Consider the following 15,372-nt stretch of genomic DNA (forward strand, 5'->3'; position numbering starts at 1 on the left):
CTGATGGTGTAGCGATGGGGGCAATTTTTCCTAGGCACAGTTAGTTGAGCGTAATTTAAACACTACAGGCTAACCGACTATTGTTGCTGACAGTATGCATCCATCCTTGTATGATTATGATGTGCACATCTCCTCGTGGCTGCTTTTCAGCAGGATAACGTGCCATATGGCGAGGCTCAAATCTGCTTAAACTGGTTTCTTAAATATAACGGTGAGTTCACTGTACTCAAAGGCTACAGTTAGAATCTACAGCAATTGTGATGATTCCAGCACTTTGAATCTGAGCCACGAAGAATTAAGGCACTTCTGAATGGATAAGGGGGTCCAACCTAGTGCTGTGACGGTGTACTTAATAAAGTGTGCAGTGATTTATAAACTGTGGGTAGATAAACTGGCTTGTTGATGGAGTTTGTGTAATATTGAGTTCAAAATGGCTTGAGGGTCAGTGTATACTTGCATCAATCACATCATTTGTTTCCCTTCTGATCGCAGACAAACAAGTGTCCCCCAAGTCTGGCACCCTTAAGAGCCCACCTAAAGGCTTTGACACATCTGCAATCAGCAAGACGTACTATAATTTGGTAAGCAAGCAACTTAACAGTTTTTTTTTTTTTTGCTTTCTCCTGTTAGTATTATTTTCCTCCATGCACCTCTGTGGTTACTATCTTTGGCTTTTCTTGTTTCACGTCTTTCTGTTTTTGTGTGGGTCTTTGCTTTTTTTCCCTTCTGTTAATGATCTTCACTGAAAGAAGCTGTCCTCTCAGTTATTTTGCCTTGCATGCATCTGTGATCACAGCTGCATGATGGGCAAAATTGTTTCATCACACTGCATCTTTATCACATAGTAGCTACTCTGTGTATGGTTATCTGTATATGTGGGTCTTTTGGCTGATTATGTACAACCGACTGCATTAAATGAATATTTAAAAAAAAAAAATACTGATTTTATTAAAAAAAACTGCCCCGTATTGGAGTTATAAATATGTTGCATTGTAATCCATTTTTAAATGTAATGCTGGAGGTCAGCACTGAACCCAAAGCTATGTTTTTATTCATTTATTTATTGTTGAAGATCAAATTATGTATGCATCTTCTGTTCTTGTGTTATTAATTACCTTGACAGAAATTGTGAAAATAATTGATACACTGTGTATTTACATCCACATTTTAATCTTGTATGTTGGTGTGCACTAGAAAGCAATCAAATAAATATTTCGATTTTCAGAATGAGTGTTATAGCCGTTCTGAATGACTATAACAAGTCTGTTATTATAGATAATAATTTAATTTCTCTCCTTTATTTTTAGGTGTTACAGAACATTTTAGAAACAGAGACTGAATATTCCAAGGACCTTCAGAGTCTCCTGATGAACTACCTGCGACCTCTTCAGAATATTGAAAAGTATGACTCACTTAGACATAATGCGGCATAACATGCAGTTCTTTTGAAATGTATAAAATTCACGTGAATTGTTTGTTTTTGGGTTTTTTTTTGCATAATCTAAAGAACTAAGTGGGCAGAAGTCCTTGGCTTACTTGTATGTGTTACTGAATAATTTTTTTTACCAATCTCCGTACTTCATCACTTTTTCTTCCAGACTGAGCAGCTCAGATGTGGCTCTGATTCTGGGAAACCTGGAAGAGATCAGCACCTTCCAGCAGATGCTCGTCCAATCACTGGAGGAGTGCACCAAGTTAGTCCTTCCCAGCACACACAGCCTCACTGCAGCAGCATCTTCACTGTTTCTCAATACACAGAGGGACATCTAGTGTTGGACTGCATGTACTACAGGGATATTGGGCTAGACTGTACTTAGACTATGGAAATTTACGGAATTACACTGCATATGTGCATATTGCCTCTTCTTAGTGTAGGAGAGTTAATATAGGTGTATTTTGACCTTCTGCGATCCTATTTTTTATTTTTGTTTTTTATCTGTTTAGGCTTCCAGAAAGCCAACAAAGGGTGGGCAGCTTCTTCCTCAAGCACATGCCACAGATGAAGGCTCTCTATGTTGGTTACTGCTCGAACCATCCCTCTGCAGTTAATGTACTCACCCAATACAGGTATGCTCATATCAGCTGTATTTAGTATCATTAAACAGTGACGCCGGCCTTTCCCACACGTGGCACAGCAGGTCGTACAAATGACTGTGTTAACAAATCTTGTTGACGTTAAATTTGGTCTTAGCTTCCTCTCGTTTAGGCTTGTCACTGTCATCATCACTGTCCAGTCGATATTCCATTGTTACACACACTGCTGTTGAGGTGTTTTTTTTTTTTTTAATTTAATGTATTTGCAGTAGTAAATTACAGAGGGGACATCGTAAGAGGCTTAAGGTGGGGCACACTGAACCATCAAGTTTGTGAGATGGCTTAATTTCACCTGATGCATGTCAGCTAGTTATTAAAACAAGTGACCAGAAGATAGCCATAAGCAAAGTAAGCAGATCCAAGAACAACAAGAATGACCACACAGGTAACAGTTTAATGCTCCATCAGTGTTTGGACAGATTGTGCTTTAACAGAAGAGGAAGTGCAGTATTCTCTTTCACTCATGTGTCTGACGCATTAGCACAAACTCTATCTGGAGGTGATAGGCTGAATGTAAATTTTGCTCAGCAGTCTTAGTAACATGAAATTTAAAGGAGCTGCGAGGACCTCTAGAGGACAGAAAATTGAGAGAGATTATCTCGAGTGAGCTGTAGAAGCTCACCTGAGATGCATCTGAAATATGAAGTTTGTCAGCCTTGTAGATACTTATTGAATTATCCGTCATTCTAAACGTGTCTATAGGTTTTCTAACGTTACTGCCTGGATGGATTGTAACAAATGCTGTCCATATGAAGGTGCTGAAAAGGCAATGTGTTATTTATCATTTTTACCCCTCAGTCTGAGAGGCTGATGGATGTAATGTCGTTACATGAACACAATAACTCGAATGAGGCGATATAGGATATCAAATTGATATCATAGGTGCGTCTATTAAAAAAACCTTGAACAAATTTGAAACTCAGTGACCTCGACCTCAAAGTGTAGGTAAGAGGTCAGGTTTTCTAAAAACAAATCTTGTGAATGTGATAACTCACTAAGGATTTTCAAATTTATACCATATGAGACAAATGGGTAGCAATTTAAAAAACAAAATATGGACTTTATAAAGTGGGCAGCACTGTTGCCTCACTGCAAGAAGGTTCTGAGTTTGACTCCACCATCTGGTCGGGGCTTTCAGGGTATAGCTTGCATGTTCTCCCTGTGTCCGTGTCTGGGAGGGGTTCTCTCTGGGTGGGTTCTCGTAGTCATTCAAGTAGTGGGGTTAGGTTAATTGATGAATCTTATTTTGCCCGTGAGTGCAAGTGGTTGTCTGTATATGGTCTCTCTGTGTTGGCCCTGTGTCAGCTTGGCAACCTGTCCAGGGTGTACAGGTAGGTATGAGGGGTGGGGTTTTTTTAAACTGGGTTTTAATTTTTTTTTTTTATAAAAATGTGTTTTTAGCCTTTTGAAAGTGGAGGACTGTGTATAAAAATAGCTAAAAGCAATTAACATATTGACACATTGTTTTATGTTTGATGAAGTCCTCTGTGGTAGTGAACAGAGGCAATATTACCAAAAAAGTATCTTTGTTCAACAAATTATGGCTCTAAGTGAACATCTCACTTTGGGCTTTAAGTCACAGTGAGAGGAATAGTCAAGATTTTCTGACATTCTTACAGAGCATTGATGAATTCATTTCAATTAAATTTTATTTATACAGTGCCAAATCACAACAACAGTCGCCTCAAGGCGCTTTATATTGTAAGGTAGACTCTACAATAATACACACAGAGAAAAACCCAACAATCATATGACCCCCTATGAGCAAGCACTTTGGCGACAGTGGGAAGGAAAAATTCCCTTTTAACAGGAAGAAACCAGAACCAGACTCAGGGAGGGGCGGCCATCTGCTGTGACCGGTTGGGGTGAGAGAAGGAAGACAGGATAAAAGACAAGCTGTGGAAGTAAGCCAGAGATTAATAGTCAGTCAGATTAGTCAGATTTTTAAAAAAATAATGTGCAGATTGATTGAAATAATAGGTACTTGCAATCTCTAGCTGCCTCCATAAGCCTCCTTATGAAGGTAACAGGAGTGAGTAGCACAATCAGAATGCCAATTAGGATGGTTTGACCTTCAGTGGTTCTTAAAACTATTAAATAACTAACAAAGCCAACTTATGTGTTGCGTGCAGACCCTGTGATGATGCTGTTTGTGGTGTAGCTTAAATGTTTTGTTTGTCTTTGGTTCTCTTGCAGTGATGTATTGGGAGATTTTATGGAAGGGCGCGGTGCTGTCAGTCCCGGGATCCTCACCCTGACCACAGGCCTCAGTAAACCCTTTATGAGACTGGACAAATACCCCACACTACTTAAAGAGCTCGAGAGACACATGGAGGTGTGTGTGTCACTGGATAGCCATTTTTCTTCAGCTCCTGTGTTTAGCTTGTTTTGTTAAATGTATAACGTGTCTGCCCTTTTTAGGAGAATCACCCAGACAGACCAGACATCCAGAAGTGCATGTCGTCTTTCAAAAGTCTGTCGGTAAGCTGAACTTTCTTCCTCTCCAGGCAGACACAACACGTAACCAGACTTCCTATGAAATGAAATGGCTTAAGAAAAGATTTTGAAACAGCCGTCTGTCTCTTTCACGCCAGGCTCAGTGCCAGGAGGTGCGGAAACGAAAGGAGCTGGAGCTGCAGATTCTTACAGAATCCATCCGGCTGTGGGAGGGGGATGACATCAAAACCTTAGGCTCTGTGATCTACATGAGCCAGGTCTTGGTCCAGAGTCAGCTGTCAGAGGTATTTATTTGGCTCCTTCATCTATACTTTGCTCTGCTATAAACAATATTCGCTTCCTGTAAATATAATATTAAAGTGCATAAATTGTAGTCTTTTGTACACATAGTACAAATAGTTAGTTCAATGCAAAGAGTCAAAATAATTACTGTTAAAGTTCAAGTTAGTGGTAAAGAAATGTGTCCCAAAACTCGCAAAATTTAAATTAAAGCTAAAAACAGTTACTGTTTATACCTGCCTAACCTTTGCTGCTGCAGCCATTTGTTCATCTGTAGACTTTGAAGTGGGCTATACAAGCTAAAGGCATCCTATTTGTACAAAGAAATGCTTACTCATACTCTCTACACTTTCTGCTTTAGGAGAAAAATGAGCGTTACCTCATGCTCTTCCCCCACATCCTCCTCATGCTGTCTGCCAGCCCCAGGATGAGTGGCTTCATATTCCAGGTCAGTAGTCTCATTAATTTATATATATATATATATAAAAAATAAATTATTTATTTATTTTATTTTTTCTTGCATGTCATGTGTATGATGTGATTATTTCACTCTCCAGGGAAAATTGCCCCTGGCAGGCATGACAGTAACCAAACTAGAAGACTGCGAAGCCCATAGAAATGCTTTTGAGCTCAATGGTAAGGGCACGTTTTACAAGCAAGATGCTGACTCATTCCTGTGGATTTTTATTAACACCTTAAACAATACTGTCCCTGTTCCTGCAGGCACAATGTTTGACCGTCTACTGGTGATATGCACCAACCAGCAGGACCTGCAGGACTGGGTGGAACACCTGACCAGACAAATCAAACACACTGCAGCCACAGCGCCCAGCCACAAACCACTCACTGTTCCCTGCCACACGGTCAGAACTTAGTGATTAACATACCCACATGTAGATCATTTTCTTTCTATTCATTGAAACCCAGAATATATTGATTTCTCACTGACTGTGACCCTTTAATTACAGTGCATTATACATGTAATCACCTCAAATGATGATGCAAACCCACGTGAAGTGGCTGATTTCTTTTACTGGAATTGACCACAATACACAGTTGCATTTACTGAAATTAACTTTAAAAATGCATAATATTTAGCATTTATCCTTGGAAAGAACAAATTGATATTTTATTTTTGGTGTACCCCTGTGCATGTTGGTGACACCACTGTGAAATGAGTTAAATGCCATACATAGGGCTGTGTCACAGATGTATGTAGTGGAGTTTTAGCATGTCCAACCAGGAGTAGATCTATGGAAGCGTGATATACCATATCTGGTTCAAATATGAATATGAAGCTGCCAAACAGGAGGGAAAGAACTTTCTACACACTTTCTGCAAAGAAGCTTTGTGGATGTAGTAAAGGAGAGGACATGCAGAGGGTTGTTGTGACAGAAGAGGATGCTAGGGATAAGGTGAGGTGAATGCAGGTGATGAACTGTGGTGACCCCTCACAAAATAAGACGTTGTAAACATTTAGTTTTCTTGAAGGAGGCATTTTGTGTCTTAAGTTTGTGCCCACAATCAACCGAACATTTATTCGTGACATTTTTCAGTCCGCAGTGCTCAGTCCAGTATGAATTACACATTTCCTGCTCAGTTGTTTGGTGTCATGATTATTTAATTGTCACCGCAGTAACCATGTTTATGCCCACCCCTCTTTAGTTAATTTCTCCAGGTTCCTAAGGTTTGAGGGGTTCCTTCCCATGACCTGTAGCTCTGTCAACAAATTCTCAGTAGTGTTCAGACCAAAGCTCTGGGTGTGTCACTCCAAATCCATTTTTTTTGTAATTTCTTGAATAATTTGGCTCTGTGTTTTGAATCGTTATCTTGTTGGAAGGTTAATTTCTGCTCAAGTCCAAGTTTTTCGGTAGCCTGGCTTATGCTTTCATTGAGAATCTAGATATAATAGTCCTATTTCATGACTCCACCAACTTTTACAAGGTTTCCAGGCCCATTTGCTGAAAAACAAACACCAGTGCATTATACTCACACCTCAGCGTTTGACTGCTGGGAATGTATTTTTGGTTTGAACGCTTCACCTTTCTTTCACCACACCTCTGCTCCCGAAGAGCAGTGTCTGTTTTGAAATCGGTTTTCTGTAGGTTCGCCTTGGTTGCGATATGTGGGTTACTGTTGGCCTCACGTAACACTATTCTTGTGAGAAGGGGCATCATCTTGGGTTTACTATTTCTTTGGACCTTGACTGTGTGGAATTGTACCTATTACTGATCCTCTGGGCTGTGGCTGCAGGCATCTGCAATAGCTTGGTCATGGCCTTTGTAGCCCACGCCGTCCTTTTGAACTCTCACAATGTGTGACCTGAGGTCCTTCACTTATTCATCTGCTTCTGACCGTGACCTGATTGTTCTTTTTTTAATCAACTCCCCTCAATTTATAACCCCCAGAAATTTTCTGAAAATCAACATGGCTTGCATTTATTGCCTCACATTATAGAAACATCTGGAACGCCCTGGGTGTCCTGCACTGTAAACAATTGTCTTGATAGATACTGAGGCATGTGAAGATAATTTGGAACAGGGGTAAAAATTAAACATTAGTATTTTTATTGCTTTTTGTTGTGACGCTTGTTTGCTATTCTCATGTATGAAACAGCAAAAACACCTTTTTGTAAGCGCGCAAATCCATACAGTTATTGTTCTTCTTTGCAAGCTACATATTCATTGTATAACTCACTCACTTTGTTGCTTCTCGTCCCCCTCAGCTCCCATCTCACCCTCTCACCCCATCCCGACATGGTGAGAACAGGGCCTTGACAGTGGCTCCTACCTACCACACCCTGCCTCACCCATCCTCCCATGGGACACCTCACAACACCATGATGTGGGGCCCACTGGAACCACCAAATACCCCCAAACCATGGAGCCTGAGCTGCCTGCGACCTGCACCCCCACTACGGCCCTCTGCCGCCCTCTGTTACAAGGAGGTAAAGCTGATTTACGTTGCTTATGTTAAAACTATATAATCCTAATGCTAAGAAAATGTATGTGCTAGTGAAATGAATAATGATCCTTTTTAAAAATTAATATAGCCTGTTTATAAAGTATTCTACCTTTTGCCCTTCATGTGCAGGATCTTAGTAAAAGTCCTAAGAGTGTGAAGAAACTTCTTCCCAAGCGCAAACCCGAGCGGAAACAGTCTGAAGAGGAATTTGCCTTGAGGAAGAGTATGTGTAAAGTCTTTTATTTTCATATGCTTAGAGTCTTTTTTGCCTCCATAAAAAGTAATAGTATGACATTTAAGAAATGGCTGAATTGCTGCCTGACTCTACGGAAAACTGCATATTGTTGTGTATACCTCCTTTTCCTTATAGATTAAACAGTGCTGCTAAACTAATAGCTTGTTCTCTCCCTACATTTTACTCACTACGGCTAAGAAAGCGGTATCAGTCTTCCTATTTCTTTCATAGTGAGAGAACAAAGACATTAGCATGTGAATTAAATGTGCTTTTTCCTGGCACCGTCTCTTTCTCAGGCACAGCTGCTCTGGAAGAAGACGCCCAAATCCTGAAAGTTATCGAGGCATACTGCACCAGCGCCAAAACCAGGCAGACTCTTAACTCTAGTAAGAAAAAACAAACTCTTACCCGTGCAGATATACAAACGAAAGAAGAGAGGTTCATACTGGATCTTGCTCTCTTTGTAGCAGCTGCATCTGTATTCTGTACTCAGTGCCTTTCTTTAACTTTATTCTGTACTGACCCCTCTAATAGTATCTCTTCTTCTTCCTGTTTCTCCTCCATTCCTTTACTTTTGGCATTATTTTCCTTGAGTTTATCCTTTCCTCATCTTTTATTTGATGCTTTTCTATAATTTTCTCCATCGTCTCATCCTGCATCTTCCATTGGTTTTATGATTTGCCATTTGTTGCGTGTTTGCGTATGCTTCCTCCTTCCTCCCTCCCTCCCTGTGCCGTCACTCGTCTTCCCTCGACCACCATTTCCTCCTCCTGCATTCGCAACATCACTCTCAACCCCGCCCACTCCACCCAGCCTGGCAGGGCACCGACCTGATGCACAACCACGTGTTGGCCGACGTGGACCAGTCCTGCGTGGATTCGCCGGGCCGCCGTAGCAGCGTGTCCCGGCCAGAACTGACCTCTGACCTTTCGGAGGACTCAGACTATGACTCCATCTGGACCACCCACAGTTACAGAATGGGCTCAGTGCCACGCAAGAGCTGCATCTCTCACCAGAACTGAAGACCGTACAGTACTGCCAAGCTGTGCTGTGAAGTGAAGTACAGCCTGCTTACCTCTTTTCTCTTCAATGTGTTTAAAAAAAAAATGATTTTTTTAATTTATCTATTTATTTTCTATTATGATTTTTCAATTTTTTTGTTAACTTATTTGTTTTATTTATTTTTCGACAGTTTGTTTGAAGATGTTTCAGGCATCTCCCTGTTGCCTTTGCCATTTCCCCTTTTATGTGCCTCCTCTCTTTCTGTAGTTGTCATGCAGTAGGTGTTTGATAATTTATTGTTAATTTATCTTGAATGTGACCACTCCCCTGGTTTGAACATAAATGGGGTAAGCTCTCAGGAGAGAGTACAGGGATTTCAGAGTGGAATATGTGGGAGGGAGACCCAGGGGTGGGAGAAATGGGGACTGAGCTTTTCCTGTCTGATATTCAGATGTATTTCAGGAACGACTGTATTCTATTTACCATGTACTGCTCCTCTCCAGTATGTGTTTCTAGAGTATGTATGCTGAAACATAGCACAGATGCTACACAGGTACAGGCACATATCCCCCTGCTGTCTGAAAATATAACGGCATGCAAATGCAATATCCAAATTATCGACGTTTAATAGAATTTTCAGAACATGAAGTTATACCCATGTTGCAAACCCGTGACAGCATGAAATTTAACATTCCAGATAGCTTTTGTGTGTTCAGTCCAAACTGAATATTCAGTGGTTTAATTAAATATTCAGCGGCTAATAGTTTGTCAAATTCAGTCCATAATTTTTGTCCTTTATTCATAGCTGCTACAGAAAGAGAAGATTATCACTTCACTCTCTGAGTAAGGTGTTACTAATTTGATTAAAGTCGTTCTACCAAGACTGATAAATAATAAGGTTCTGACCGTCTAAATGACCAAAAAACTCAATTTCAGACTTGCCTATAGTAGTATGCAAATGTACAGATAGTTTTAGTACGTCTCTTGTGACCATTGCAAATATAATTCTAGCTCTTTGGTATCAGGTGGGGGGACAGACTATCTGCAGGACTACATACCACCGCTGGTATTAAGTAATTGGACATAAATTGTTTTCTTTTGATTTTTTTTTTTTTTTTTAAGCGAAGAAGTGACTTTTATTACTATTCCTTTTGATAGTTTACTCCTAGTGTAGTCTCTAAGGCATGATCCTCAGTCTGATCTTAAAGTGGATCCATTATGCTTTTCCCAGTTTTCTCTTAAATATACAGTTTCAACTTTGAAATACAAGTCAAAATCTCAGGCTTCAGGATTCAGAGTGCTCTAAAAGCTTAGTTTGACAGTCATTTGTTATTTTTTCGGGATACGTAACAACACGTCGAGATGTATGACGATAAAGAGAGGGGTCTTCTTGATACATCTTCTGTTTGTAAAGAGCGCCAATAAGGAGAAATCTGGTGGCTTAAAAGGGGGATAATATAACTTGGATTAAAGTCAAGACCACACAAAGGACCAGTATAAGCTAAATAAGGATTATTATGAGCAATAATCATGCAAAGACACTCTAGTAGAGTCAAGGAATAAGAATAGGATTTTAATTGGTCCCCTTTAATGTCTAGTTATGTTTCTGTCCGTATCACAGGGTTGCATTTATATAATGGTTTAATACTCAAGTTAATGAATTATTTAAATAAAAGGTTTCATATAAAACAAGCAAAGAGCGTCAGTCTGTGAGCTACAAGCTAAAACGGTTACAATCCTATAGTAGAAATTGAACGCCTTCGTTTGATGGGGGATACGTGTCCCATACGTTAAAGAAACAACTTACCATTTGGGGAAATGCACTCACTACATTTCTTGCCAAGTTCTGTGTGAAGAGTGATAACACCCTCGTTCAGTATGACTCTGAAGCTTAGCATAAAGAACGAGAAGAGCTAGTCTGCCTCTGTCTAACGGTAATAAATCCAACAGCTAGGACCTTTTTTAAATGTCACAGTTTTAATAAACAAAATTCAGCAGGTTAATTTTAGCGCACTAACTGGTGCTTGTTGACTGACAGAACTAGTTTTTTTTTTTTTTTTAAGTTGTGCTAGGTTTTTATGCTAGTTTTGGCTAAACATGTTGCAACTCCAGCTCCAGCTCTAACCCTGCATGAATTGATATCAGTTTTCTTATCTCACTCATTCATGGGAAGAAGCATTTACTTGCGTCCAACTTTGAGTCATGAAGTCGCGTTATGTTCCAGGAGAACAGCTTGTCAGCCATGTTTACTAGCTTTCAACGTCAACTAGCTTGACAGGCTTCTCAGACAGGAGAGGATGGTTATAAAATCACAGATGAAACTAATAACTCTGGGTGTAGCTCTTGTTGTATGCTCTGACAATTTGAACCACACAAAGATGTTCAATGCCATTTGAAAACATCACCCCTCTTCTTTCTTTCTTTCTTCCTTTCTTTTTTTTTTTTGTTGCAACAAACTAGCACCTATGCTGTGGCCTCATTACCGAGACTTGCCTTCGCGTCGTCCGGCTTGTGAGGCTTCCCATACTATCTAGCGTTAATGACTATTTTTATGAAGAAGTATTTTTCCAGTCTTGGATATTAAAAGTACAGGCTGACATCCTCTTACAGTAAGCAATGTAAGTGACATAGAATATATTGGTCCATGTTACAGTTTGAACTGCTCTTTTTTTTCTTCTTCTTCTTGTATTTATTATTTGGTATAAATGCTCCTTTTTAAAAAAATTTATTTATATTTTATTCTGTATGCCGATGTTTACAAAATGATCCCTGGAAGAATCGTTTGTTTTCTTTTTGAAATTTTCTCGGTCTGTGTCAACGTTTACACAGAATTTATGACATGAAGTGTTTGAGTTCTTTTGCACAATCATGTAACAGGCCAGTGGGTGGGTTGAGGGATAGAAACTGTTAAAATTCTGTACTTTTTGTCGTCTGCCTAGAGTGTGTATGATATAATCCTAAAGGTAGACTTAAGTATTCAGTGTTACTGTAAAGTAAATGCTCATTCGTGGTGTAAATGCTCACCCTCTGTGTTTTGATAGCATTGAGGGGTTTAAACAGAAAAACAAGCAAGAGAGCGAGAGAGATCATGATTATACAGGAACATTTCTATGTGAACTACTCGTTCAGCTCAGAATACTGTCAGAGTGGACTTGAAATCTAAAGAGCACATAATGACCCTTTCTGTAAATACTAGTCATCTTGGAGCAAGGAAAAAAATCCATTCAATCTTCTATGAGTATTTGAGCTAAGAATATCACTGTCCTTATATCATGTGCTATATTTTGTGACAGGTGTATTCTGTGGTTTAAGAAACTAAGTCGAACTGTGGGACAGGCAGGGTGACCAGACTAACTGTCTTTAGCCAACATTGTCCTCTGTGTGCTCAAATGTTGTATTCAGTTCACACACGTGGCCATGTCTTATCTGCAAACGGCGCCTTCAGTGTATTTGTTCTACACTGCTGAAGTGTTCAAGTCCCAAACGCTGTATTATGAGTTTTGAATAAATCTGTCATTTGGTAGACGTTGGCATTCATGTGACTTTGTTTTTGCAGAACAAGTATGTGGTTTCATTTGGGAGAGATGGTGAAGTCTTTGCTAGTTTCAAATTACCAAGGTGTATGACGAATAGTCACATGACTCTGTTTTTGTGTCTCCCATTTGCTTTCACTATCCTCTGTGTCTTCTGTCTGAAAACTGGTCTGTGCGTGACTAACACACAACTACAACCAGCTGTGCGTGTTTGTGTCTCTTGGATGCTGTGTGTCATTCCAATAAAATTCAGATTTTGGTCTTAAAAAAGGAAAAGTCATTTACCAAAGATGACTGCACTGGCTTACTGCGTTCGGAAGTACCATCTGTTGAAGAGCTGTTCTGTTTTGAAACAGGGCCACAAAGGGAAACGGGGCTCCATGTGATCATCCCCGGTGAGGAGAAAGTACCTTTGGAGGATCCCAGTCGCAATGGACAAAGTACTTTGGAAGAAAAGTAAGATGATGGATGACTCTCTTTTCCGTGCTTCTATCCTGGCTCATGCCTAATGTCTTTAAATCCTGTAATTCTCAGCTTAGTCCTTGCCGTATTCTGTATGCGGTGCTTATAGAGCTGTGGAAAAAGTATTTGCCCCCTTCCTGTTTTTTTTTATTTTTTTATTTTTTATTTATTTTATTTTATCTTTTTGCATATTTGACACACCTACATGTTTCAGATAATCAAATTTTACCTACCTGACCCTGTGTGGAAAAGGCTAATAACTGCTTGTGCTACGCGTGGGCAGCAAGAACTGCTACCAAGCAAGGGATTTAGGCCCAGTTTTCTTTGAAGAATGGTTTTGATTCAGCCAGATTGGAGGGTTTGTTTATTAAAGCATGAGCAGCCTGTTTAAGGTCATGCCAAAGCATTTCAATCAGGTTTAAGGCTGGACTTTTGGTCAGCAGCGGTTTTCTCCTTAGAGACATCCAAGGGAGAGCTCCTCCTTATTGTTGAATCATGAACTCTGACCTGAACAGAGACGAGGGAGACCTGCAGTTCTTTAGATGTTGTTCTGGGTTGTTTCGTGACTTCCTGGATGAGTTGTTGATGCACTTGTGGAGTACTTTTGGTAGGCTGGCTCCCTCTGGGAAGGTTGCCCCAGTGTTCCAAGTTTTCTCCATTGGTAGATAATGGCTCTCACCGTGGTTCACTGGAGTCCCAAAAATGGCTTTGTAGCAATTTCAACACTGATAGATGTCAATGACTTTGTTTCTCATCTGTTTTTCTTTAAATAATGGTGTGAAGTGTTGCTTTTAGACCACTTTTTCTGACAAGTTCTATTTTAAGTGATTTCTTGATTCACAGTTGATTCATACTAATATAGAAAACTGTTGTTGGAACCCTGCGTAATTACTGCGAGCTAGCTGAAGGCTCTCCTCACCATTTGAGGTCTGTGTTGAAATTACAGTTGTGCAAAGGTCAGATCAGGATTTGCAGGGAGAGTTCTGTTAAGAGCAGGGAATATTGTGTGGGACTCACTCATAGTACAGTAGTTTTTTTATATATACAACCGTAGTCTAGTGAGGAGTGAAGTAAGTTGTATAAGGGTATGTGTCAGTAGGGGTGGGCGGTATAAACAGTATACCGTAGAAACTGTATGAATTTGGCCAACGGTTGACTATACCGCTCTGCTGCGATAGCGCATGTTGATGGTGTCATCAAGCTGCGCCTGTTTTGGTCGAAAGCATCGCAGTGTCTGCAAGCAATATCGTTTGCAAGCAATATCGTCTGCAAATTGGGCGACAGTAATAGCGAAGAGACGAAGCACATTTTGGAATATGAGGAAAGCCAAAAACTGCGCTTCTTCCACTTCCGTACCATTGATTCATTCATGCTGAATGCTCTCGCAGCTGCTCTATTCCCATGTTGTTGCAGTATATTAATGACTAACCTCGTATTGTGGATGGATTATCTCAGTTGTTGTTCTGACTAGGGATGGGTATCGTTTAGGTTTTATCTGATACCGGTGCCAAACCGGTACTTTTGAAATGGTGCCGGTGCTTAACCCTTTAAAACCGGTCGGAGCGGGCACGCTCCATTTTGCGCAGCTATTTTTAAATCCCTGTAGAACTGTCAGTTGTACTTACATCTTATGCCATCAGCTTGTCCTAGGTCACGGTTTCCTTCCACATATAGCTTTGCAAAAACTGCATAAAAAGCGCTTGCAGCAACAAAAACATAATATCCCAGAAACACGCTTTGCCGATCCGATCAGCTGTTCGTAACACTTCCTACGTTGGAATAGACGTCAGCGCGAACTGTCGCATGTCCGCCATGACCTGCCCGAAACCGGAAGTGACGTCATTTTCGCGGAAATTTAGTTTTTTACCATCAGGGCCTCATAAGCCTATACTGGTGTTTTTAAAAGTTATGTTTGACTTTATGACTTTCTGTGTCGTTTCTGGGATGCGTAGAACTCAAATTGCACTGCTGGAAATAGTTTATTTTGATGCATATGCTGCTTTTTTGCAAATTTGCACTATAATATTTAGTTTTTCCTGCAGTATATAAAAATTGGTGTATTTCAAAAATAAAACTATGAAGACACTCAAAATTAATTTCCTGTGGTGGGAAACTATTTTGTGCAACTTTTTTGTATTTACAGTTTTGAGGGATAAGCCCCTTAAATTTTTCTAACTAGAAATATATGTTAAAAAAACAAAAACGATTTTCAATTTTTTTGTAGTTTATTGCACGTTTTTGCAATGTATGTAATTACTAAGCATTTAATGCATACATATTATTAAAATTTGGGCTATAATGGTTGTATTGATGTATAGCAACTTGAAATGCTCCCAAAAATGTTAG

At 39.9% G+C, this 15,372-nt stretch overlaps 1 protein-coding gene across 3 annotated transcripts in view; it reads left to right on the forward strand.

Annotated features, from left to right (window-relative positions):
- The window catches only part of arhgef7a (Rho guanine nucleotide exchange factor (GEF) 7a), a 33,336-nt gene that overhangs the window by 14,887 nt on the left and 3,077 nt on the right, over nucleotides 1-15,372 (forward strand). The window contains exons 7-21 of one of the 3 annotated variants that reach the window (XM_084907592.1): nucleotides 493-581; nucleotides 1,308-1,402; nucleotides 1,599-1,694; nucleotides 1,945-2,067; nucleotides 4,291-4,429; nucleotides 4,516-4,575; nucleotides 4,689-4,835; nucleotides 5,192-5,278; nucleotides 5,388-5,466; nucleotides 5,554-5,693; nucleotides 7,556-7,777; nucleotides 7,924-8,017; nucleotides 8,326-8,415; nucleotides 8,843-9,022; nucleotides 12,921-13,020. In XM_084907592.1, coding sequence (XP_084763718.1) covers nucleotides 493-581; nucleotides 1,308-1,402; nucleotides 1,599-1,694; nucleotides 1,945-2,067; nucleotides 4,291-4,429; nucleotides 4,516-4,575; nucleotides 4,689-4,835; nucleotides 5,192-5,278; nucleotides 5,388-5,466; nucleotides 5,554-5,693; nucleotides 7,556-7,777; nucleotides 7,924-8,017; nucleotides 8,326-8,415; nucleotides 8,843-9,022; nucleotides 12,921-13,020 — 1,741 coding nt within the window. Of the gene's footprint in view, nucleotides 1-492; nucleotides 582-1,307; nucleotides 1,403-1,598; nucleotides 1,695-1,944; nucleotides 2,068-4,290; nucleotides 4,430-4,515; nucleotides 4,576-4,688; nucleotides 4,836-5,191; nucleotides 5,279-5,387; nucleotides 5,467-5,553; nucleotides 5,694-7,555; nucleotides 7,778-7,923; nucleotides 8,018-8,325; nucleotides 8,416-8,842; nucleotides 12,557-12,920; nucleotides 13,021-15,372 lie in introns of those variants that run through there. The other 2 variants (XM_084907590.1, XM_084907591.1) reach the window with 2 other exon arrangements.

This window comes from Perissodus microlepis, chromosome 16 (genome assembly GCF_051167445.1).
Source record: "Perissodus microlepis isolate ML-2025 ecotype Zambia chromosome 16, ASM5116744v1, whole genome shotgun sequence".
NCBI classification, from domain to species: domain Eukaryota; kingdom Metazoa; phylum Chordata; class Actinopteri; order Cichliformes; family Cichlidae; genus Perissodus; species Perissodus microlepis.